The sequence below is a fragment of the Vulpes lagopus genome, chromosome 2 (assembly GCF_018345385.1).
Source record: "Vulpes lagopus strain Blue_001 chromosome 2, ASM1834538v1, whole genome shotgun sequence".
In the NCBI taxonomy this organism is placed as follows: domain Eukaryota; kingdom Metazoa; phylum Chordata; class Mammalia; order Carnivora; family Canidae; genus Vulpes; species Vulpes lagopus.
Genome location: NC_054825.1, coordinates 52,806,565 through 52,829,774, shown reverse-complemented (window position 1 = coordinate 52,829,774; position 23,210 = coordinate 52,806,565). Strand labels below are relative to the sequence as shown.

Sequence of the window (23,210 nt, the reverse complement as noted above, 5' to 3'; positions counted from 1 at the left end):
TGGGGGGCAGTTATGGGTGTGGGCTATAGTAGACATGGCTGTCCTTGAAGGGAGGTTCCTTGTTTATTCATCTTTTTTGTTTTTTATGCAGAGACTAAACTGACCTGTTTTTGTTTTAGTTCAGTGTCAGTATCACTATTGACTTAACTGAGACTTTTTGTGGTGGAAAGCAATGTGCAAGACAGACAGGAACTTTGTTAAGATTGTCTTCATGAGATGGATAGTTCCTAAGGCTGCTACCACTGAAGCAAATTCTGTCCTGGTAGATTTGAGGAGTCAGAGGTCAGGGACCACATCAGCGAAGTACCTCTCATTAGGGTCACCTGGGACAGGAAGGTTGCTTGTTTTCTAACTTTAACACTTAGAAGAGTCATACAGCCTATGACCTTTGCCCTTCTTAGCTGGTGATAGGGGCCCTTTGTCAGTAAAGCATTCATGTGGATTCTACTCCACTGCTGCAGGTCACTCCCCCTATTAAGTCTGAGGCAGCAAAGGGGTGAACTGAACTGCTTTTCTCACTGTGAGGGAGGTTCATGCATTATGCTCAGCCAGTTAACAGGTCAGAGGAATGAGTTTCCCACTGTGTGAAATGCTTTCCTTTATTATATGTGTGTATTCTTTAAAAACTTGCCTTAGCATCAGACATCCTGAAAAATGTGGTGTTCCCTTTGCAGTAGCTACAAAATTTAGAAATATTAACTATTTAGATTCTTTCAGCAAATACTCATTAAGTGTATGTGTGCGTGTGCCTAAGTTTGTGTGTCCTCTAAACAGTGTTCCCACTGCTTCCTCATTCTTACAGAATGAAACTCTGAAGTTTGAAAGTATCTGAGTCCTGAAGCAAGATAATTGAATGTGACAGGAACACAGTAACCAGAAGACCTGGGAGGCCATGAAAGATTTGCATTGCAAATATAAAAAATAAATAATGAGGCTTCTTTTTCTCCCTTACAGGGAAACTGGATTCCAAGATCCATCAAGGAGCAAAGAAGGGGTTAATGAAGCAGAATAAAGCTGTCTGACCCAGGAAAAAAGGAACTATACAGCATAGTGGAGTTTTGTGTACTAAAATTGCTATCCGCTGGTCCTTTGGAATTGAAGCATTAGAAATCTAAAGGCTTGGCATCAGGCTTGATTCTCTCAGAATTTAAACTCTTACATAAATCTGTATATTTTTCTTAAAGAATGGGATTCTTTATGTAGTAGGTCAAAATCTTTGAATACATTATTTATAAAATGCTATTTTAAAAATTCTAGGTCTTTGACATTTCTCTCAGAATGGTATCAGAAGAGAAAGGACAAGTTGGAAATTACTTTCCTCTCTGAGGCTTGGATTTGAGGTTAGGAAAATTCTTAACACAGGTTAACAATTTTTTTTTTGAGAGACCTCTTGAATTTTAAAGTTTCTTTTCAAAGTAATAGCCTGATTGGAGTATTAGGATGTTTGAGGAATCCTATATTTAAGACAAACTTGTAATGCGGCAGAAAGGAGTGGTTTTGTTTTTGTTCTGTTTTGTGTTTTGCAGAAAGGAGTTTTAACAAGTTTTTTGCTCTCGTCCAGCATCTCTTGAAGTGAACAGTCTTCAAAAAGCTGAATAACCATTGGCAGATTATTTATTTATTTATTTTAAAGAGATAACCTGAAGAGGTGCTGCCACTTTGTTCCTTAGTAGGACATTAGAGGGTTAGACTGGGAGGAGATAGAGCAGAATGAAACTGCCCTATTTATTGTTTTGGATATTGCAAAAGCATCACTTGGATGGGGCAATTAGAAACACACTAAAAAATAAAGTCCCTTCAGTAAATGCATTCAAATACTCTCAAATACTGAAACCCAACCCTTTAAACCATCCACACCTCAGGAAGCTATGAGGTTTGGAAAAATAGAAGGTTGATTTGAAACGAGATTTTCACTCATCAGTCTGGCCCCCACTTAGCAAAGCACTTTTTTTTTTCTGAAGCTGTTCAGTAAGGCTGTCAGAATCTCAGTCGCTGGCATCCTCAGGAAATTCATGGTCTTAAATGTGTATGTTCTGCTTTTTATAAAGCACCACCACCACCACACGAGGGAAGTTGGATTCCCTCCAGCAGTTGTGTGCATGACTTAAAAAAGAGAAAAAAAAAGTACCCTGTGTTATGAAAAAGATTAATTTCCCCTTTCTTTAATCCTTCATATTCAGCATGTATTTGCATTGAAATGCCTCCACTCTTATGCATTGATGTTCACTCAACTGTGAACCCTGCTTGTTGCATAGCTCAGGGCACTGGTTTTGTGGGGGCCTGATCACTCTGGATTCCCAGGGAAAACCCACCCAATTCTCGTTCCGGTAATGCAGACATGCAGCATTCTCATTCTTTTCCTGTTCAGCTTCTATAGAGAAAGTGGGAAGGACAGCTAATGGAACTTCTTTGGAAGGCGGGAGTTGGGGGAAGGCTCATTCTGGTCTCCCGAAGACCCTAGTACTATTAATGAAGGCACACTAGGTTAATAGTTTACCAAGCAGTAGTACCATGAATTCTGCACAGAAATCAATCGTCTGGTTTCCTGAATTCCAAAATAAAACCGAAAGGCAGGAGGTGAAGGACCTAGGGAACAACACGTTTTCTGCGTTTTTACGTGACTGACAGCTCAGCACAGAGGAGTCTGGATTGATTTTTTCACCTGGATAGATTGTGTGTGCATGCCTAAAGAAAAACATCAGGAACTGCAAGAGTTCAGGTTATGCAACCATTTTGTGTGCTGTGATAAGAAAGTTTAAAAGAACATTACAAGTTTACAAGAACCCACCTCAGCATCCAAAATATGCAGCTGGAGCCACTAAGTAAATGGCAGAGTAACTTGGAAACTTCTTTTCATGGTTAGACTGTGAAAGCCTGTCTTTAGTTCACATGGTGGTGGTGTAAGGTCTGTCTTTTATTTGTAGGACACCGGGGAGGAAGTGTGGGAGAGACTGGGGGGTAGATGGCCCTCTGTTGCTCAGTGATGAATAGCATAATTTAAAGCCTAGTGGAAATTCTTAGCATCCTGAGTACAAACTCACCCAGGAATTGCCTTTCAGTGCTTTACAACACTTTGCACTGACCCTTTTAACTCTGGGACAGCTTGGCCTGAGGGAAGTTTCACATTTCTGAGCTGGTTTTCTTTTGCAACCTAAGTATCGGCGCCCCCTTTTGGATAATTGGGTCCAGTGGCTCTCAATTTGTATAGTACCTGGAGGATACAGTGATTTTGTTTTTGTTTTTGTTTTTCTAGGCAAAGCCCTATCTCAATTATGTAAGTTCAGAGTGGGATATATATGAAACTCGATACTTTCTCTGTCAGGATTTAGGAGGCTTTGGCTTTGCAGTCAGATGTTTGGAATGGAGTAAGGGTTTTTTTTGTTGTTTGTTTTGTTTTTTTTGCTTGCTATACCTAATTTAGGGAAAGAGAACTAGGTGTCCCCTCTTCATTTTAAGCTGGGAGTTTACAGAAAGCCATTTTTCCTAGGGTGTAGCTGTGAAAAATTTAGACTTTAAAGATTACTTTTTCGAATAATTACAAAGTTATGGTTTTTATGAGTTATAACCCTTCATCTCTTTCCATTTTAACTGCTGTCTCTACTAAAGCTCATTTATGTGGATTTCATTTAGTTTGGTAAAATTTTTTTTAATGCTTTTGCTAGAACTCCTAGCCAAGATTGAGACAGTGTTGGGGTTGTTCTCTTGCCCAGCTAGAAAAGGCCACTAAAAAAGCAGCATCTATTAAACTAGAGAAATCAACTAACTTCAGTTTATTAGGCCTAGGGGGAGGAAAGAAAGCTTTGTAATGAAGGAATTTTTTTTCCTTGAAATTCAAATAGCAAGTACACATCTGCTGTTCTCAGCTTCTGTGAATGTGTTTGGAGGGAGGTGATCCATATCACAGGCTCCAGCAGCAACAAGGGATCCAGCATTTGGAGGGCTTTTCTACTTCTCTCATGCGGAGAAGAAAGAGCATAGCCACAGTTCCATCCTCTGACACAAAGAAACTTGTGTAAACGTCTGTTCATTTATATGTGTACACAAAATGTGAATTCATGGGGTGAAACTTGGTAAACTGATCAAATATCAGTTGTGACGATGGAGAGCCCAGAAAGAAAACCCAGTAAATGTTGTATTCTAGCTTGTAATCAGATAAATAGGGCTGGGGTCAGGGACTGTGGGAACGGAGAATCCATACAGAGGTATGACACAGGAAGGGAGTAAGATATTGGCACAAGGGGCAAAAAATGTCAATACAGAAGAGTCTAGAGCTATACTAATATGGTAGCCACTAGCCCCTTGTGGTTATTTAAATGAAATTAAGAAATCAGTTTTTCTGTCACAAATTTCAAGGGCTCAAACAGCCACATGTGGCTACTGACTTCTGAACTGGAGGGCACAATTAGAGAACATTTCCATCATTGCAAAAAGTTCTATGAGACAGTGCTTGTTCAGAGCAGGGGTCTGTACACTTTTTCTGTACAGGGCCTGTAAGCAAGTATTTCAGGCTTTCCAGGTCATACAAATCTCTATTACACCTATGGAACTCTGCTATTACAATGCAAATGAATCCATAGATAATGCATAAATGAATGAGTGTGGCTAATGAACCCATAAAACTTTATTTATGGACCCTGAAATTTGAGTTTCATATTCTCACATCACAAAATATTTTGATTATTTTTCAGCCATTAAAAAATGTAAAAACCACTCTGAGCTCATGGGACATACCAAACAGGTGGTGAGCTTGTAAGCCATAATTTGCCAACCTAGAGGAACAGGAGGTCAAACCTTAAAGATTCTTTTAGTGTACAGGACATCAATCCCTTCAAAATTTTTGGTAGTTCTTCCAGGCTTGAGAACTTTCTTTGGCTAAAAATTGAAGTTCACTGTAGAACTGTTTATTTTCCTTTTCTTCCCATCTTTGCAGTCTTGTCCTCTCCAATGGTAGGGTCATGCTCTTCAGTAGATGACTACCTGAGTGTTGACCCTTAATTAAATCACATCTAAATATAAAATACCAAATCCTGTTCTTTGCCTACCTTCTAAGTAGTTGAATCCTCACTTGTAAGATTGCCAAGTAGTGATTGGAAGTGTGCTGTCACCTGGAATAAGTCCTGCCCTGTACTGTATTTGTACAAGTTGAATATTGGTGAGCTGAACATCCTACCCCCGGCAGGCTTACTGTTCGTCTTCAGCTCACTCCCTTCAACCACTCCCCCATCTTGTGTACTGTGTTTGTGTGTGTAGATGGAGAGTAATGGGGTTTTTTGACCTGGCTGTATCACCAAGTCACACACTATCTTGAGACACTATCTTGAGTGGCACTGTTAAAGGATGCCTCAGGATAATGGAAGAAAGGAAAGATTAAAAACTGCAGAGCTAAAATGATCAAGGACACAGGAAGGACATAAGAGGGGCTAAGGAGGGCCTTGAGAAATTTGCTGTGGAATGAGGTGGAAGTTTTAAGGGAAAAGGTCATGAGTTTATGTTTCACAAATGAGAGGTGCTTGGAAGGGTTAACGTAAACATGGACTGAATGTCTACTGTGTAGTGCGCTGGGCAATCACACATGAATGAAAGGTAGGGAAAGGTAAAACTTACAGTCCTGAGAAATAGAATAGTGGGTTCGAGAAGGACCGCATAGGGCTTTTAGATAATAAAAATCAACAAGATTTGGTGAGATGAAAAGGGATGTAGAAGATGAGAAGTAGGTATTTTGGAGAGGAAAACATGCGGTAATTCTAAGAAAAACTGGAGAACAAAGAATAAAAAATTAGGGGGTTGATAATTTTGCTGAACCAAAGGATAAAATGGATGAAACCATTATGAGCTGCGCTTGCTCTTCTGCTTCTTTGTGGATGTTCACGTTAGACCCCTTACGGTCTTTGCCTCTCCCCATGGTGGAAAGACCCCTACGGAACTGGTGCCTTGTGTACTTAAGGTATGATACTTCCCCCAGAGACCTCTCTGCGAGGAAGTCTGGTTCAGCGAGAGTTCTTTCCACGAGGAGAGAGCGTTAGGTTCGAGCTCTCCAATCCAGGTTTCTTCGAGTTTATCTGTATTTTAACCGGCTCGCCGGGTTTTCCAGCATTCCCAGAGCTACGACTCTAATCCGGGCTCCGTGTGACCACGCATTCCGAGGCCCAGGATTTGGCTCTTTCATTCAGGTTCCGGGTTTCCCCGGCGCACTCCTGCTCCAGACTCCACAGCAGCCCGGAATCCGGATCCGAGGGCCCGGTAGTCCAGTTTCCGGGTCTTCGGGGCGGCCCTGGTTGTCCCGGATCGCGGCGGCGGCGGCGGCGGTGGCGGCGGCTGAGGGACCCGCGGCCCCGGACACAGCGGCACCGGCCGGGCGGGGCGGAGCGGCGCGGGGAGGGGGCGGAGAGCCGGAGCCGAGGCGGGGTGGGGTGGGGGGGGAGGGGCCGCGGGAACGGATGGCGGCCTGGGCCCCGTAGCAGCGGCGGCTCTACGGCCCGGGGCCCCGGGCGGGCGGAGGTGGCGGCTCCCGGGACCGGCCGCGCGGTGAGTCCGGAGCTTTGTGTGGAGCCGGGGCTGGGGGAGGAGAGAGGCCGCGGCGCTGAGGGGGGCCGGGGCTGAGGGGGCCGGGGGCAGCGGCGCCTGACGGAGGAAGTGGGGGTTGGGGGGCCGGGGCGGAGCGAGGGGAAGGTGTGTTGGGGGGGAGGGGGGTCGTTGCGTGGGTGGGGGAGGGGGCGTCGAGGGGCGCGGGGTGAAGTTCAAAGCGTGGCCGGGGCGGGTTCAGCCTCAGGGTAGGGGTGCCCAAGAGAGGATTAGGGTCTGGCCGGGTTGCGGGGACAGGCCAGAGAGTTTTAGTGGCGAGTCTGGGTATCTCGAGGGGGCCCTAGGGCGGCTGGGGCTGGTCAGGGAGTTAGGGGGGTTTAGGGCGAAGGGTTGAGCGCAGGACGTGTGCGCGGCCCTGAGGGGGGAGCAAGGTGGCCGGGAGTGTGCAGTAAGTAGGTTGTGGGTGTGTGCTCCTTCCAGTCTTCAGGTCACATTTACTCCTATCCTTTTCTTCAAGATGGAGGGATCCCTGGGCCTGGCCCTTAACTGCTCTCCTTGTACCCCCGGGAGGATTTGTGACCCTGTCCTGTTTGGAAAAACCCATGCTGCCCTCTTTTCCCTTTATGTGTAATTACGGTTGGATCATCTCTGTGCTTTGCTCAGATTCTCCTTCCTCCCTCTGGGGTTGAGGAGGAGGAGACACATCTGACCAATTAATGTGTGTTTGTGAAACAGGCAGCAGCAAACAGTCATTTCAGCTTCTAGGAATTAGGCTCACACAGGGTGGAGAGATCAGAGCCCTTCAGGGGGAATATTTCTGAGCAAATCACAGATGATTAAATTCTCTAAGAAACAGCTTCCTACCTAAACGAGAGTGGGAAAGGTGGGGGAGAAAGCCTGTCTGTTTCCAGCCATGTGTCCAGAGCCCCAGGGGTTGAGGAGAGTCCCCAATCCCCCACAGGCCTCTCTTTTCTGTACTAGGCTTTGCTCTGCAGCCTTGAGTTAATTTCACCCCTGCTGCTTTGTCTTGGGGGAGGGAGTGCTGGTTTAGGCTGTTGTGAGGAGATGACTGTTCTGCTGCCACACACAATAGTCTGTGTCATTTTATCGGGAGTGCTACCCCAGGGCTGAGAACTGCTGCTGCAGAGATAAACCGGTCCCTCTCACCCGGCTATTGTGTACACAGTGAAGGTCATAGGTTCAAGTCTTGTCTGAGAGCTTTGGATATGCTCCATCTCCCAGGCTCCTCAGTGCCATTTTCTTCCTTTTCCAGACTGGGGCTTGCCATTGGAGGAGGCCAGACAGAAAGGCTCTTCTTTTTGAGTGAGGAACAATGCAGAGCTCATTGGCACACATTTTTCAGAAGAATAGGGGATGCCAGCCATGTTGTGCCTGCCTCTTTGGCTAGCCTGTACTAAGTTGTGGAGGAATAGTGTCTGGGAGACTCAATCCCGATGTTTGTGTCAGACCTTTAAGGAAGAAGACTCCAGGGGGAGGTTTCCACTCTTGTGTGAACCATCATATTTAATTCTTTTTATAGAGATGGGACACTCAACAATGATTTTTGCTTGTTTAGGAATACCATCAAAAACCTTTGCAGGGTTAAGATAAGGAGTCAAGGACCAAGTCACCTTTCTAATGGTGACTTCCTGGTCAGCAATAATTGCACAACAAAAAAGCCACAGAATTTGCCTATCTAGGCAAGGGCTGTGGAAACAAAACAACTTTCCTTTCAATCTTTAATTCCGATGAAAAGAGATGACTTGCTCATTGTGCAGAAAGGTCATCTCTGCCTTTGTATTAGGGAGAAATTTGTCAAAATGATGAACATAAAAATCATTTGAGGTCCTGGGGGGGGGGGGTTAATGAGAGAAGGATGAGAACAAACTAGAAGAAACCCTTTCCCCCGTAAATATCTCATAGAAGTGCCCAGATAGTATTTAGGTATTATTAGTTGGGTAAAAAATTATTTGGGATTAGAAATGAGGTTTCCATTTAGTATATTAAAGAAAATTTTTCTTTAAGAAGAGATTAGAAATCAGACTCATTGTGAGAGGGCAGTTGCACACAGTACACAATAGCCAACCATATCCTATAGGGTATTGTTGAATAGGAACTTCAGCCTTAGGTTTTGGTAGAGGTCTTTCTGAGGTGCCGAGTGTGATTATGTTGCCTGCCTCATCCCTCGTCCCTTTATTTCAATGAGTTTCTTAAAATGATGACTCGCCATTTAGGTGTTGGGCTTTGTTGGGAGGAAACATGTTGTTCTTGATGACAAAACTGTTTAAAGTCTTACTAGAAGTATTGTCTGCCTTTAGACTGTTTCCAACTTACCTGTCCAAGGTCTCTGAGTGAAGCCTCAGCTAAACTGAGCCCAAAGCATTTTACTCGTAGGTTTGAGCATTCATTCTGAATCCTGTCAGGGGACAGTGAAGGTAGAAGCCTCCTATTAAGTTTGCCCTGATTAGATTTAGTGGTTTCAGAGTTGGGCCCTTGCCACAAGGAGTCTTATGAGTCTTTTGATTATGACCATCTTTCAGAGAGCACTTTGGTTTTTTTTTTTTTTTTTTGGTAGAAAATGTTTCCTTGTGAGAGGTCTAGATAGCTGGGCAGATTAGTGCTTATTTTGTGGAGGATATAGGAGCATAATTTTGGCTCCTGGTAGTAATTATGTTGCAATTAGCATATAGCAACTAAACGACTGGAACAGGATAATTTGTTGAGGGGTTTAGCAATTGCTCTGACGAGTAGAAGTGCCACTCCTTACTTATTGACTCGGAACACTACTGCCTGGACTCAGCCATGGAGACTTAAGTACAGGGATGATGTGTGATCTCCAGAAGTTCTTCCTCTCTCATTCCTGCCAGGTACCATAGCACTTTCTACTACCCCTTTCTTCTGCTACAAAGGTAGCTGAGCAATTGTTACTTCCCTTGAGGAAAGCCAGTCATGGATGGGAATACTGCCAGACAGATGGGGCCACTCTGAGATAAGGCAGCCTTATGTTGTGTGGCAAGTTTTCTTTTCAGCAGCTGAATCCTCACTTCTACTTGATTTTTAAAAATCCGTTTCCTTTAAAAAAACAAAGAACAACAACAAGAACAAAACCCCGCAAAATACAAAATCACATAGTGCGCTAAATACGCCTTCAAGATACCTTATAAAAGTTGGCTGTGACAGACAAAATGAAGATCGGTGCTGCTGATTGGCAGGTTCTGGGCCCACTAAGTGCCAGTGAAGGACTCTTTTCACTAGGGAACAGGTAATTCACCAAAGCACCTGCCTAGCTGGGCATGTGGAATTGGCAGCAGCTGTGCAGCTGAAGAGGGATTATTGAGCAGGTGGTTAAAGAATCACATGCCACAGTGACAAGAAAATACTGAGTCTTCCGTGGTTTAGATTCAGTTCATATGTGTGAAATTGCTCTTTGTTTCACATTTCTTAATGCCTGATACAGGTTTGTTAGTGAGACGATAATGAAAGAGAGTTAAGAGATTCTTCTTTCTCTGTGTTTCTTTTAGAATACTGAGTAATATGCCTTAGACATGGTCCTACCCGGCCTTATATTTCTTGATTTCTGGTCTTACGCCCTATGAATGGGAAGGAAATAGTGGTAATTCAGTTTTCTAGTGCTTGTTTATTAGGGGGAAATGGGAAGGAGAAAATTCTTTGCTTTCAGTGTGGTGAAAAAGATTTAGCCCACTGGGAAAATACCCAGCAGGTTTTATGCAAAGGATATAATTGACTTTTTGTGTAGGTCTACCTGACATGCCTCCCTCAAGAAATTTGCATATGTTTTTATTTTATGAATGTAAATCTCCATATGAAGTTTGCATCTCTTCAGATGTCCTGTTCCATTTTTAGTTTCTCCCAGCATCTTTATAACTCTTCTCTGGGGTTGAGATTAACATCACTGTTAAAATCAAATCACCTCAAGCCAAATCACGTTAAGAAATACTTCAACTACGTATTTATCTTAAAAACAAGTATAGCATTTCCTATAACTTGAAGGAGGACTTTCTATTTTTAGGTTTTTTGCAAATTCCCAGGTTTTTCTTGTAGATTACCATCATCATCTTCTGTTAATATTTTTCTTTCACATGTTCGTGCATTATAGAAGGCAGTGCCATAGATCCTAAAATATATGAACAAGTAACTTGGGTGTTTATTTTCTTACTTTTTAGGGCCCTTTGGTTATTTTCTGTGTTAGATCAACACAACAGGCTGTGTGCTCCTGTTGAATCTCTCACTCTCTTTGAATTCACTGGATATCAGTTAACAGTTGGTTGAAGGGAAATAAGGATATTAATTGTTTAGAGTTCAGAAATCCCTTTTCCAAGTGGAGTGAAGGCTCTAACTTGTTTTTCAGAGGGATACAGAGAGAACTTTAGATAGAGTGATTGATTGATTGATTGATTGATTTAGGGGAAAAGGAGGCAACTGTATGAGGCAAAGATGGGGACATTTGCAATAATCTGCTTAAACCTAGTTCATAACCTAGCTTTCAGTGGGAGCCTGGCAGTTATTTGTATAGTATTCACTTCTAGGAAAGAATATAAACTTCTTTATTTGCCCACATGAAGCCATCACAGTTGTTTGTTTATATGTTTTAAACTGTTCACAAACCACCACCATATACTTTCCTAGCATTTTCAGTAGTTTGCTTTCTCATGCTTCTTCCCCTCCCCCATCTCTCATCCTAGTTCCCCTGCTCTGAAGACTTCTCCAGCAGCTTGGAAACACTCTAATTACTGTAGCTATTATAGTCACAACCCAGATCTTCCACCTCCTTCCCACTCACCCCTTTCTGTCTTCCTTCCCCCTCCCCTTGCTCTAGCAGCAGGAGTTGAACTGCAGTCTCATGAGCACAGTCAGATCTGTGAATGAGCTTTATATCTTGTCAAGGCAGAACTCCAGATCCAACAGGGCTGATTTTTCATGGTCCTCTTGCTGTTTGTTCTTGGATCAGAGTCCCAGAAATAAGAGATGGCAAATACCTATTAGGTCATATCTAGTCCATCACTCAGGAGCAGACCTCCAATCTTTCTCTTGTCTCTGTGAGAATTTTTTCCTTCTTTCTTTCGCAGGTGAGAGCTGTCTGATGCCAGGCAAGCTCTGAAACTGCCTTCTTTTTATTGTGCTCTCTGGTCATTAGTGTGTGGCCAACTTTGCTCTCTTGGATTTTTATTCTTACACCGTTTTCATGATTACTTGCTCCCAGCAATCTCTCTGTATACCCTTCAAGTTCAGTCCTTTTTGACTGTTGGCACATTTGTGGGTTCCTTTAGTGCCATCAGTTATCTATACCCGAAGTTATCATTTTCCAGACCTTTGTTGCCATTGTGCCCTTGTCTTGAGGAGGTGCCTTTCACAGACACACAGGACACACATCCTGGCACATAGTAATAAAATGGTTCAGAAAATACGTGTGAGGTGATGTCCTTAGGAGACCCCTGGGTTGGCTGAACAGGTGTTGCTGCTTTCAGTTTAATTTGGGGTACTTCCTGTTCTAACCCTTTGCTCTCCTTATGTGGATGAATTTTATTTTTGTGTGGCTTAGTTCCAGTTAAGTTATTGTCTGATTTAAGAGTGTTACGTTTTTTCTTTGCTAATCCAGTTTTTCAAAGCCTAGAATAGGTGTCATAAAACCCCAGTTCTCATCACTGATGTGCTTCTAACTAGCTGTGTGACCTTGTGCTAGTCACTCCACTGTTTTCACTTTCCTTATTTGTAAAATGAGTACTGTTAAACAAGATCATTCCTTAAGGTTCCATTTAGCTGTAGAATTTTATGATGCTGAGATTGGAAGAACAGGACAAATTGGTTGACATAAGTGAGCAGTTTTTTTTTATTACTGTGTCAAAAATATAGTCAGTATACAGAAAGGCTAATGAGTACAGCCTTAGTTCTATGGGGCTTGACCCTCACTTTTTGATATGTTTGTAAAGCTTATGCTGTGCACTTTTTACTAGGCCATCTTCTTTCAGATGGTCTTACGCACTTATTGTGCAGGTTCACTAGCTTGTCAAATATATTTTTTTTCTAGTCTGCTCAAACCATAGGAGTGGGAATTAGGAAGCTGTAGAAAAAGAACTTCAGCTTGTGAGAAGGAAATTATACCTCAAAAGATTTGCTGGAAGTAATTTTGTGTGTTAAGCCAGCAATCTAACATTTTAAAATCTCTTATATCTGAAACTTTGAGCCAAATAGGACTGATCGTGGAGGTGTGTTGGGTACTTTTCCATTTTTGACCAATTAGTACAAAACTTGCTTTGAATTAACTTCTTGGGATTAAATATGATTGCCTGCTGTGTTTTGTTTGGAAAATAAAATTATGTGATTTTTAATGCCAAAAATGCTAACTTGATGACATTTAGTGAAGTATGACTAACAGGGAAGATCCCTTAAATGCCCTGTAAAAGGGACTGAGGGATAAAAAGCTGGTAGGTGATAGTAGGAATTTTGGAATTGACAATAATATTAGGAAATTTTGCTTTAAAGCAGTTTAAAGGAATAAAATTGCATAACCAAGTTAATTCCTCAAGTAAGGATTTTATCAGCATTTCCTAGTTAATTCTTGGCTTGGGGACTTCCAGTAGCACTATTATTTGAGTGTTATGATGGTGGTCTTACAGCCTTTCTTTGTTAACATAGCAAAAATCACGTTTAATCTACCTTTGAACATTAGAAGAAGCATTCACTGTTTTTAAATTTGCATTTAAAACATCCATTAGTCTGTAATAGAAAAATTTGGTGAGTGGAACTATTGTTTGTTTTGGACTCAAAAAAAGTCCAAATGATTAGATGAGGTAGAGAGGAAGAAAAAGAACCAAATATGAGGAGTGCTTTGCTTTGTTCCCAGCCATCTTTAGCATATTACTAATTTTTAGGTAATCTAAAGATTATTTTGGGAAGTGCTCCAATTGAATATGAGATTTTAGAAAGGTATATATTAGAAATCTAAATTGTTTTTGTAGATGGGTTTTTGTTTTGTTTTTTAAGTGTCAGGTGATGTATAGGGTATTAAGATGTGTAGGGTATTGAATTGGAAAGTGGCCAGAGTAGATGCCATGCAACCCTTGGTAATCAAACCATACCAGGAATGAAATCCAGATCCTGGCAGTTAGGCCATATTGCAGGTTTGGTACTGCATTGCATACTTGTACCTGTAGTTTCTTAGGCTGTAGTTCAGTATTTGTAGGGGAAGGCAGCAGTGTCTGCAATATTCTATGTACAAAGTACAGCTAGTGGGCTTTTGGCATGTTACCAAAAATGTTCCTAGCAACATTTCTAGGTGGACACTTTGGGTTTTGTTAGGATGAACTTTCACTTATGTGAGCAGAAGAGGATGTTCTTCTAGAATGTACCTTATAAATTTCAGTTACAAATTCTAAAGTTTGATGTGAAACTCAGCATTTATCTTTGTTCTCGAAGTAATCCTTCTAGAGCAATCTTAAAGAATGGTATTAGAAATGGAACTATAAAAAGAGAAATTGGAATTGTGCAGTCTTTGGGTATATGAATCTAAAGGAAGAGAGAAAATTTTTTTATTTGGCATCTGCTTTCAAATGTACCTCCAGTCCATCATTTCTGAAACCTGCCTACTCTTTTCTCTCCTAAGCATTATACTTCTTTCAGTTGCCATGCACAAAACTTTGGACTCATATTTGGTTCTTTTTCTTCCTCTCTACCTCATCTAATCATTCACTAAAATTGGATTATTCTAAATATCTTGCATTTAGCTTTGCTTTTTCACCTGACCTAGTTCAGGCCTTCATCATGGTTAATGTCTCTTTCTGTATTTCATATTATAGACTGCTGCAATATTATTATAATTTTTTTTAATATTAGCTCAATGCCCAACGTGGGGCTTGAACTCACAACCCTGAGATCAAGAGTCATCAGCTCCACCATTGAGGCAGCCAGGTGCCCCAATATTATTACAGTTTTTATTTATTCACTTAACTGATGGTTATTGAGCACTTAAGTGTCAGACCAGACATGGTCCCTTTCCTTTCAGGACTTGTAAGTGTAGTTGGGGAGACCAACAATAAACTGATAGATATATGATCATGAACTAAAGTACTCTGAAAGAATTTGGTTCTAGAAAAGTATATAACAAGGAACCCCAGTGCAGTTGTTTTATGTTGTTGTTGTTTTTTTTTAAGATTTATTTATTTATTCATGACAGAGAGAGAGAGACAGAGACATAGCAGAGGGAGAAGCAAGCTCCCTGCATGGAACCCAATGTGGGACTCCATCCCAGATCCCGGGATTATGCCCTGAGCCGAAGGCAGACGCTTAACCACTGAGCCACCCCGGCGTCTCTTATCTTTTTTTTTTAATTTTGTTTTGTTTTAAGTAGGCTCCATGCCTAGCATGGAGCCCAACATGGGGCTTGAGCTCACAAACGTGAGGTTAAGACCTGAACTGACATCAAGAGTTGGATGCTTAACCAACTGAGCCACCTACATGCCCCTTTAAGTTTTATTTTATTATTTTATTTTTTAAGATTTCATTTATTTATTCATGAGAGAGGGAGAGAGAGACAGGCAGACAGGCAGGCAAAGGGAGAAGGAGGCTCCATGCAGGGGGAGAGAGACAAGCGGAGAAGCAGGCTCCCTACAGGGAGCCGGACCTGGGACTCCATCCCAGGTCTCCAGGATCAGGCCTTGGGCAGAAGGCGGTGCCAAACTGCTGAGCCACCCGGGCTGCCCCCCTTTAAGTTTTATTTAATAATTTTTTTTTTTGTAATCTCTACACCCAACATGGGGTTCAAACTCATGACCCCAAGATCAAGAGTTGCATGTTGCCGTGACTTAGCCAGCCAGATATCCCAGTTGGGTTTTTTAAATTATTTTTTAAACTTTTTTATTTTATTTTTTAGAGCAGTGCTCACTTGAGAGGGCAGGAGCAAAGGAGCAAAGAGAGAATCCTAGCAAGCTCCACACCCAGCACAGTGCCTGATGCAGGGCTTGATCTCACCACCTGAGATCATGATCTAAGTGAAAATCACGAGTTGGATGCTTAACCAACTGAGCCACCCAGTTGCCTCTTAAGATCGTATTTTTAAGTAATCTTTATATCCATGTGGGGCTTGAACTCACAACCCTGGGTTCAAGAGTTGCATGCTGTGCTGGTTGAGCTAGTCCTGTGTGTGTCGTTCCCCGCACCCCCTCCCCCCCATGTATATTTTTAAAAATACAGTTTTTATCATTTCACTTCTTGCTGAAAAACCTTAAATGGTTCTCTTTGCCTGCATGGGCCAGTACTCCACATCCTCTGTAATCTGACCAGCCTTGGCCTTCCTCAGCCTTACTTAATTTATTTCTCACTCTTCTTAAAGCCATTCCTTCAGCTTACCGTGCGTTTTTTCACTCTGAACACCTTATTTTTTTCTTTTCCGTTGAAATGACCCTTCCTGCTCCAAAGCATTCAACTCCAAATCTGACCCTTCCTTCAACCTAGCAAAAAAATTTCATCTCCTTCCCGAAGCCTTTCTTAACCCTTTTCTTCCCACCCAACTATCTCCAGGATTGATTTCATCTTCTCTGTATTTCTTTCCTTGCTAGGATCTCTGTTACAGTACTTTCTCACATGTTGTCTTTAATTATAATTATTTGTGAATATATTTTTCCTCCCTTATTCTGAACTGCAGAAGACACTGTGTCTCCTCTGTTCCTCATGGCTTCTAGCCCATTGCTTTTTTGAATATAACTTTATGCTTAATTAATGCTTGCTAAATTGAATTGGAATTTGATTTTTGAAAACAAACTTCTTGTAATTTTTTTTTTAGGCTTCCTTTTATGCTAAGGTAACTTTCATTCAACACATTTTATCCCAAACTGCATAACCTAGGAAGAAGGCAGACTATGAAAGCTTTCAGAAATCCTTCAGACTCAAGGACAAGCATTTGTTGCATTTACTGCCTGCAGCAGTACTGTGGTTCCATATATCCTAGTTGATGGAAGACTTTGGGGAGGGGGAGGAGTAAGTACATGGCAGGTGGAGGCAATGTAGGTCAGACATGGGAACCAGACTGGTTCTATTAGAGGAATATAGGCACTGTTGGGCCCTGTGGGTATTGTTGACCTCTGGGAAGTCTTTTTAGTTTTTCTTACTTCTTTCATTCTATAAATATTTATCAGATTCCTACTATATGTGAGGTCTTGTTCTAGCTGCTTAAGATTTATCAGTGAACACAGTGGACCAAAAAAGAAAAAAAAAGAACCCCAACCTCATGGATCTTATCTTTATACAGAAGAATCTAGAACTAAGCATAATAAATAATTATTATGAGGCTGATAAATGATATGAGAAAAAAATAGAGCATAGTAAGAGGGATTAGGAGTGTGGAGGAAGAACAGGTGAGAGAGAGGGGTGGGCTGCAGCTTTAAATAAGTTAGGGGCACCTGGGTAGTACGGTAGGTTAAGCATCTGACTCTTGGTTTTGGCTCAGGTCTGATCTCAGGGTTGTGAGATTGAGCCCTGAGTTGGGCTCAGAGCTGAGTGCAGGGCCTACTTAGGATTCTCTCCACCACAACCCCTCCACCACTGTCTGTCTGTCTCTAAAAATAAATCTTTAAACAGAATAAGACGGTCAGAATAGGCAGATTTGAGAAATGTGGTAGTGGTAGTGGTAGTGGTGGTGTGTTACTGGTTATTAGGCACTTTGCTGAGGTTGTTGAATGCTGCTCTGCCTAGTAGAGAGAAAGAGGCAGTGTCTGCAGTTGTTCAAAGAGTCCAGCTGACATAGAGGGGGAAACAGCTACTCCTTATGTTCTTTTCTCCTGGCTGCTCCTCTGGCTGGCATTCCTGGAAGTTAATCATGGTGAAAATTGCAGTCAGTCATGTCTGGAAGACACCAGGGGTAAAACTGGAGGCCTGGTAGCTAGTTCCCTGAGGGGTAGGATTTACCCTTCTGCTGACTGGGCCTTGGATGCCTAGAGTAAAGGATGAGGTAGGCCTCAGAGTTATCTCCTATCTCAAGGGGAATAGCCCAATATCATGACCTTTGTGGTGGGGCTTTATCAACTTTAAGGTAGCTCTTTAAAAATAAGGTTTCAAGGAGTGTGCACTCTGCTCCCAGCTTAAAAATTGAATTTTCAGGGGATCCCTGGGTGGCGCAGCAGTTTGGCGCCTGCCTTTGGCCCAGGGCGCGATCCTGGAGACCCGGGATCGAATCCCACATCGGGCTCCCGGTGCATGGAGCCTGCTTCTCCCTCTGCCTGTGTCTCTGCCTCTCTCTCTCTCTGTGTGTGACTATCATAAAAAAAAAAAAAAAAAAAAATTAAAAAAAAAATTGAATTTTCAGGTTTGTGGTATTTTGACTTCCTCTAAACATATAGCTAGCTGTATTCTGGAAGTTTCAGTACCTAATGCATTAACCTGAGGATGAAGATGTCTCATGATGTCTAGATTCTCTCTTGTTTCACTTGTGTATTATAAATTTTAGTATAATTTCCTTGCTTGCCCTTTTCTAATTCTTCTGTTTCTTCATTATTTTTCCTGTTACCTCATTCCTTTTTTGCTTACACGAAGCTGATAGGAAACAGAAATCCCTTAGGCCAGACTGCCACTTTGGTAATTGGCTAGAAGCTAAAATTCCTACCTAATATACAAGAAATGGAATGTCTTAGTTCTGTCCTTGGGTTATGTAGAATGCAACTTGTGGACGTCAAGCTCTCAGCTGGTTATACTGTATGCTATTTGAAGTAGCTGAGGTGCATGGTACCTGAACACTATTTTTAGTTATTTATACATCAACTTGTGCAGTTGCAGTACACAAGGAAACCTATTTGCCATTCCATAAAAATGTGCTCTTTTTGGTATGTAATTTTAGAATAAAGGTTCTTACTGAACTCAAGTCCATGCTAAGAAAAATTTGTTACATTTAGGCAGATGATTAGGTGGGCTTCTAAGCAGATTTCACATGGCTTTTCTCAGAATTTGCTTTATATCAATCTTGAAGTCCTAGATTCTCACTACATGTTCTTGAATGGTACAATAATATATTTCTGATATTGTGAACTTTAAGGCCAGCAGCTGTTAATTCAAGTGTATGTTGTTTTTTTGCTTTCGTGGTTTGAAAGGATCTTTGTTTAATTGACCAAGGTGTATTACTTTATTAGTAAAAATGCCTTAACATAGCTTAGTTTGCTAGTGAAAACTATTTTTTCAGTAGTAATGTTTCTGTGGTTTGTATTAGTTGGCCCTTCCAGTCTTACCAGAGCTAGAAATCTTGGCAGTGTGGATTTCAGATGAGTTCCATAACACTGTCTGACAGAGAAATGCAGGGCAGTGTTTGGCAATATTCTTTCTCTTGAACCTTTATATAAGAAAGAAATTCAGTTTTAACAAGGTCACATTGCGGTAGGTGACATAACAGTGAAGTGACACTTTGTTCCAGCAAGAGATCTATAGTATGTTTTACCTGAATATATGATCTGAAGCATTAGATTTATTTGAAAGTGTTACTGACGTAAACATGATTAGTGCCATTTCTGTCATCCTTATATACATTTTTTCTCTTCTCCTTTCTTGGGAGGCAAAATAATGATATAATAATTTAATTCACATTTTAAGTACTTGATAGGACACTAATCGTTGAAATGTGGGGCTGCTAGGCAATGCACTGCTAGGAATGATAGAAACAGCACGGTATTACATTTTTATAAGGATTGAAATCCTTGCTTAAATAAAAATGTCACATTTATTATTTTTTTATTATTATTTTTAAAGATTTTATTTATGAGAGAGAGAGAGAGATTGAATGAGAGGCAAAGACACAGGCAGAGGGAGAAGCAGGCTCCATGCAGGAAGCCCGATGTGGGACTCAATCCCAGTTTTCCAGGATCACCCCCTGGGCCGAAAGCGGTGCTAAACCACTGAGCCACCCAGGCTGCCCAAAGTGTCACATTCTTAATCAAAATAATATGATGGAGTTGAAACTTTTTTTTTTTTTTTTAAGATTTTATTTGTTTATTCATGAGAGACAGAAACAGAGACCCAGGCAGAAGGAGAAGCAGGCTCCTTTCAGGGAGCTTGATGCAGGACTCAGTCCCCGGATTCCGGGATCATGCCCTGAGCCGAAGGTAGATGCTCAACTGCTGAGCCATCCAGGTGTCCCCTGAGTTGAAACTCTTAAAGGAAATTAAAGAAGCTGTACAATTAGGCCAGATAATAATAATACGCAGTTTGTTTATACATGGACTGGTTAAATGCTTCATTGGGAACAAAGGTGAAGATGTAGTTTTGAATAAGACAAACTACTTCAGTTGGCAGCTTTAGAACCTACAAAGCAAAGAAGGAAATGCATTTTACTTTGAGGAACGAACAATTGATAAAGGTTTCTGTAGGTCAACACCATTTAATAGTATTCATATCTTGGCTCTTTTCCTTCCAGCCAACTCGGAAGCCTCAAGAATTACTGTACTAACCATGACGTACCAAGTGTCATTCCTATAGTGGGCTCTGTGCATGCATTTTGCCGGGCCAGTAAATTAAATTATCTGATCTAATTCTCAACCAAACAAAAAATATTAATCATATATTGACTAAGTTCAGCATTTTTCAGGGAGAGGGAGAACAGAATCTATCACATGGGGATTCAGTTTTAAGAAATGGAGCTATGATCAAGTATGTACATTAGGAAAAGTAGAAAGAAAGGTTTTAGGGGGCAGATAACCTGCAAGTTTAAAGGCTTAAAAGCCGTTGTACTAGAATGCTAAAGGAAAGCTAGGGATCAAAAGGACCATACAAAACAGATGGTTATTTGGCATAGTCTTAAAGGCTGTGGAGAGAAGAAAGCTATCTTTAAAAAACAGGCATTTGGGCAGCCTGGGTGTCTCAGTGGTTTAGCGCCGCCTTCAGCCCAGGGCCTGATCCTGGAGACCCTGGATCAAGTCCCACGTTCAGCTCCCTGCATGGAGTCTGCTTCTCCCTCTGCCTGTGTGTGTGTCTGCTCTCTCTCTCCCTCTCTCTCTGTCTCTCATGAATAAATAAATAAAATCTTTAAAAATTTTTATTTATTTATTTATTTAAGTAAAATCTTAATAAAAAAATAAAAAACAGGCATTTTCATTTGAGGCCAAAGAAGCCCACAAAGTGATGATGGGTGAGTGCCACTTAGAAATTAGGTGAAAGAGGGATCCCTGGGTGGCGCAGCGGTTTGGCGCCTGCCTTTGGCCCGGGGCGCGATCCTGGAGACCCTGGATCGAATCCCACATCGGGCTCCCGGTGCATGGAGCCTGCTTCTCCCTCTGCCTGTGTCTCTGCTTCTCTCTCTCTCACTGTGTGCCTATCATAAATAAATAAAATTAAAAAAAAAAATTAAAAAAAAAAAAAAAGAAATTAGGTGAAAGAAAAAAAAAAGATGAAATTGATAAGCCTTTTTGCACAGCTGATGGTAAGAGTTTCCTGTTTGTTTTTATTTTTTTAAGGGGACATGTTAAAAATGGAAAGGCAGGTAGAAAATTGGTAACATTACTTGATCATGATGTGAAGGATGCATTCAGGGAGGAAAACATGAGAGAATTCCCACTCCTGTTTTTCCCTTCCTCCTAAGCAGATTAAAGTTTCTAGGTCAAATGATAGATGCTTAACTTTTTTTTTTTTTCCTAATTAGAACATGAATTAATCTTTTTCAAAGCACAAAAAGTACGGAAAAATATAAAGAAGTCCCAAGGAATTATCCCAGAAATGTTAACATTTATTTAGTTTTTCCAACATTTTTTTCCCCTGGCTGCTTAGGTTTTTCTTGGTCACATCAATAAACTGGATTAGATCGAGTACATCTACCCAAGATTTTAGGAAGAATTAAAGGATAAACTGAATCTCGTAGTGAAAATCTATTACTTCAAGTTGTAAGTGGCGTTTTCACTACACTAAGGGACTGGTGTAGATTTCAAATGTGGTATGTCCATAAGAAGGGTCTGGAGGTGGAAAGACTAAAAACTATATTGGAAAATTGATAAAATATAAATTAAAGATTGAGTTTACTTTGTACTATTCATGTAGCTTACTGGGGCTAAAGTGATAGGTTAGTTTATGTAACAAGTCACATATGACAAATCATTAACAGTTGTGTGTGGACAGAATTGTTACCAGTGGACACTGTTTAGTTTGAAAAGACTTGTTAAAATCAGGCCAAGGCTATTTAAAAACTTTACTCATGGAATGGGAGAAAATGTTTTGTGCATTAGCAAACTAACTTTCTGACAGTAAGCATTTTTCACAGGTCCATAGTTCCTTCTCTACAGTTCTAAAACTCAAAAGCTCTGAAAACTGAGCTTTTATAAGGGAGGCAGAAATCTGACTTCAACTATCAGGATGCTACGTAGTCATTTTTTTCAAGTAAATACTCATCTTGCTTAGGAATATCAATGAGTTTGATGTTAGGGGGCCGCCCCAGGTTCTACTGAGAGTATTACACCGTACAGGGTATATTAATTATCTCCCCTTTTTACAGGTGAAGCAACTAAGGCTCAAATAAGTGCAGTGACTTGCCTTAGAGTGTTACACATCTAAGGGAGAGTAAAGAGTAGGACTGAGCTTTTCTGCCTCTTGCCTTGTTTTGTTTTGTACTGTGCTGGTTCCTCATAACATTACCTCCAGGAATCATCCTGATAAGTTCTTCTAGGTAAAAGAGTTTAAGCAATAGCATTCATCTTATTTTACCTCTTTTTAAAAAAAGATTTTTAAAATTTGAGAGAGAGCATGAGCAGGGTGAGGGGCAGAGAGAAGCAGACTCCTCAGTGAACATGGAGCCCAATGTGGGGCTCCATCCTTGGGACTCCAGGATTGTGACCCAAGCTGAAGGCAGATACTTAACTGAGCCACCCAGGTTCTCTTGACCTTTTAAAAAAATGTTATACAGAAGTGACATATTCAGGTTATCCCATGACATTAAGCTCTTTCAGGTAGTTAGGTTCCCAAATTGCTTAGATTATAAACTTCAGGAACATTTTGGCTGTTGGGTATGGGGAGAGACAAAAAAACAGATGAGCTTCAGTGTGGACAAGTGTTACATTTATTTATTTTTTTTAAGATTTTATTTATTTATTTATTCATAGAGACAGAGAGGGGTAGAGACACAGGCAGAGGGAGAAGCAGGCATCATACAGAGAGCCTGACGTGGGACTCGATCCAGAGTCTCCAGGATCACGCGTTGGGCTGCAGGTGGCACCAATCCGCTGCGCCACCAGGGCTGCAGGAAGTGTTAGGTTACATTTAAAAAGAGGTAGAAAATCTAAGCCAATCTAAGCGTGAGAACTTCTAACTAACACTTGTCATCCCCCCAAAAAACTAGGAGTTTTGGTAAACTTATTCCTAGAAAAAATAGCTCCGTGTGCTGCCAGAGAAATGGTGGGCATCATTAGGAAGAGAATCAGAACTAAATAAAGATAAAAATAAATACCCATCAGTAAAACCAGGGTTTACGTTTGTGATAACTGTGTGTTCTGTTGATCCCCAAGGAATACATACCAGAGCTGGTGACCAAAGGAGATAAAGGCTTTAATGAAGACCTGTCAAAATAAATTCATCTTTTAATGACAGAGAATATTATTGGGGTGTGTGGGGTGGCTCAGTCAGTTACGCATCGAGTGTTGATCTCTGCTCAGGTCTTGATCTCAGGGTTGTGAGTTCAAGCCCTGGGTGGAGCTCCATGCTAGGTGTGGAGCCTATTT

General features: G+C 41.3%; 2 protein-coding genes across 5 annotated transcripts in view; both read left to right on the top strand.

The window, feature by feature from the left end:
* The window catches only part of TRIP4 (thyroid hormone receptor interactor 4), a 60,253-nt gene extending 56,633 nt beyond the window's left edge, over positions 1-3,620 (top strand). Inside the window, exon 14 of one of the 2 annotated variants that reach the window (XR_005986261.1) lies at positions 955-1,027. Coding sequence is in view for 1 of the 2 variants with exons in the window: in XM_041745651.1 (XP_041601585.1) it covers positions 955-1,022 (68 nt within the window). In the remaining variant the exon portion in view is untranslated. Of the gene's footprint in view, positions 1-954 lie in introns of both variants that reach the window. The other variant, XM_041745651.1, reaches the window with a different exon arrangement.
* Positions 3,621-5,067: 1,447 nt separating this feature from the next.
* ZNF609 (zinc finger protein 609) overlaps positions 5,068-23,210 on the top strand; it is a 210,812-nt gene continuing 192,669 nt past the window's right edge. The window contains exon 1 of one of the 3 annotated variants that reach the window (XM_041743317.1): positions 5,068-6,525. The gene's annotated coding sequence lies outside the window, so the exon portion shown is untranslated. The remainder of the gene's footprint in view (positions 6,526-23,210) is intronic. The other 2 variants (XM_041743318.1, XM_041743316.1) reach the window with 2 other exon arrangements.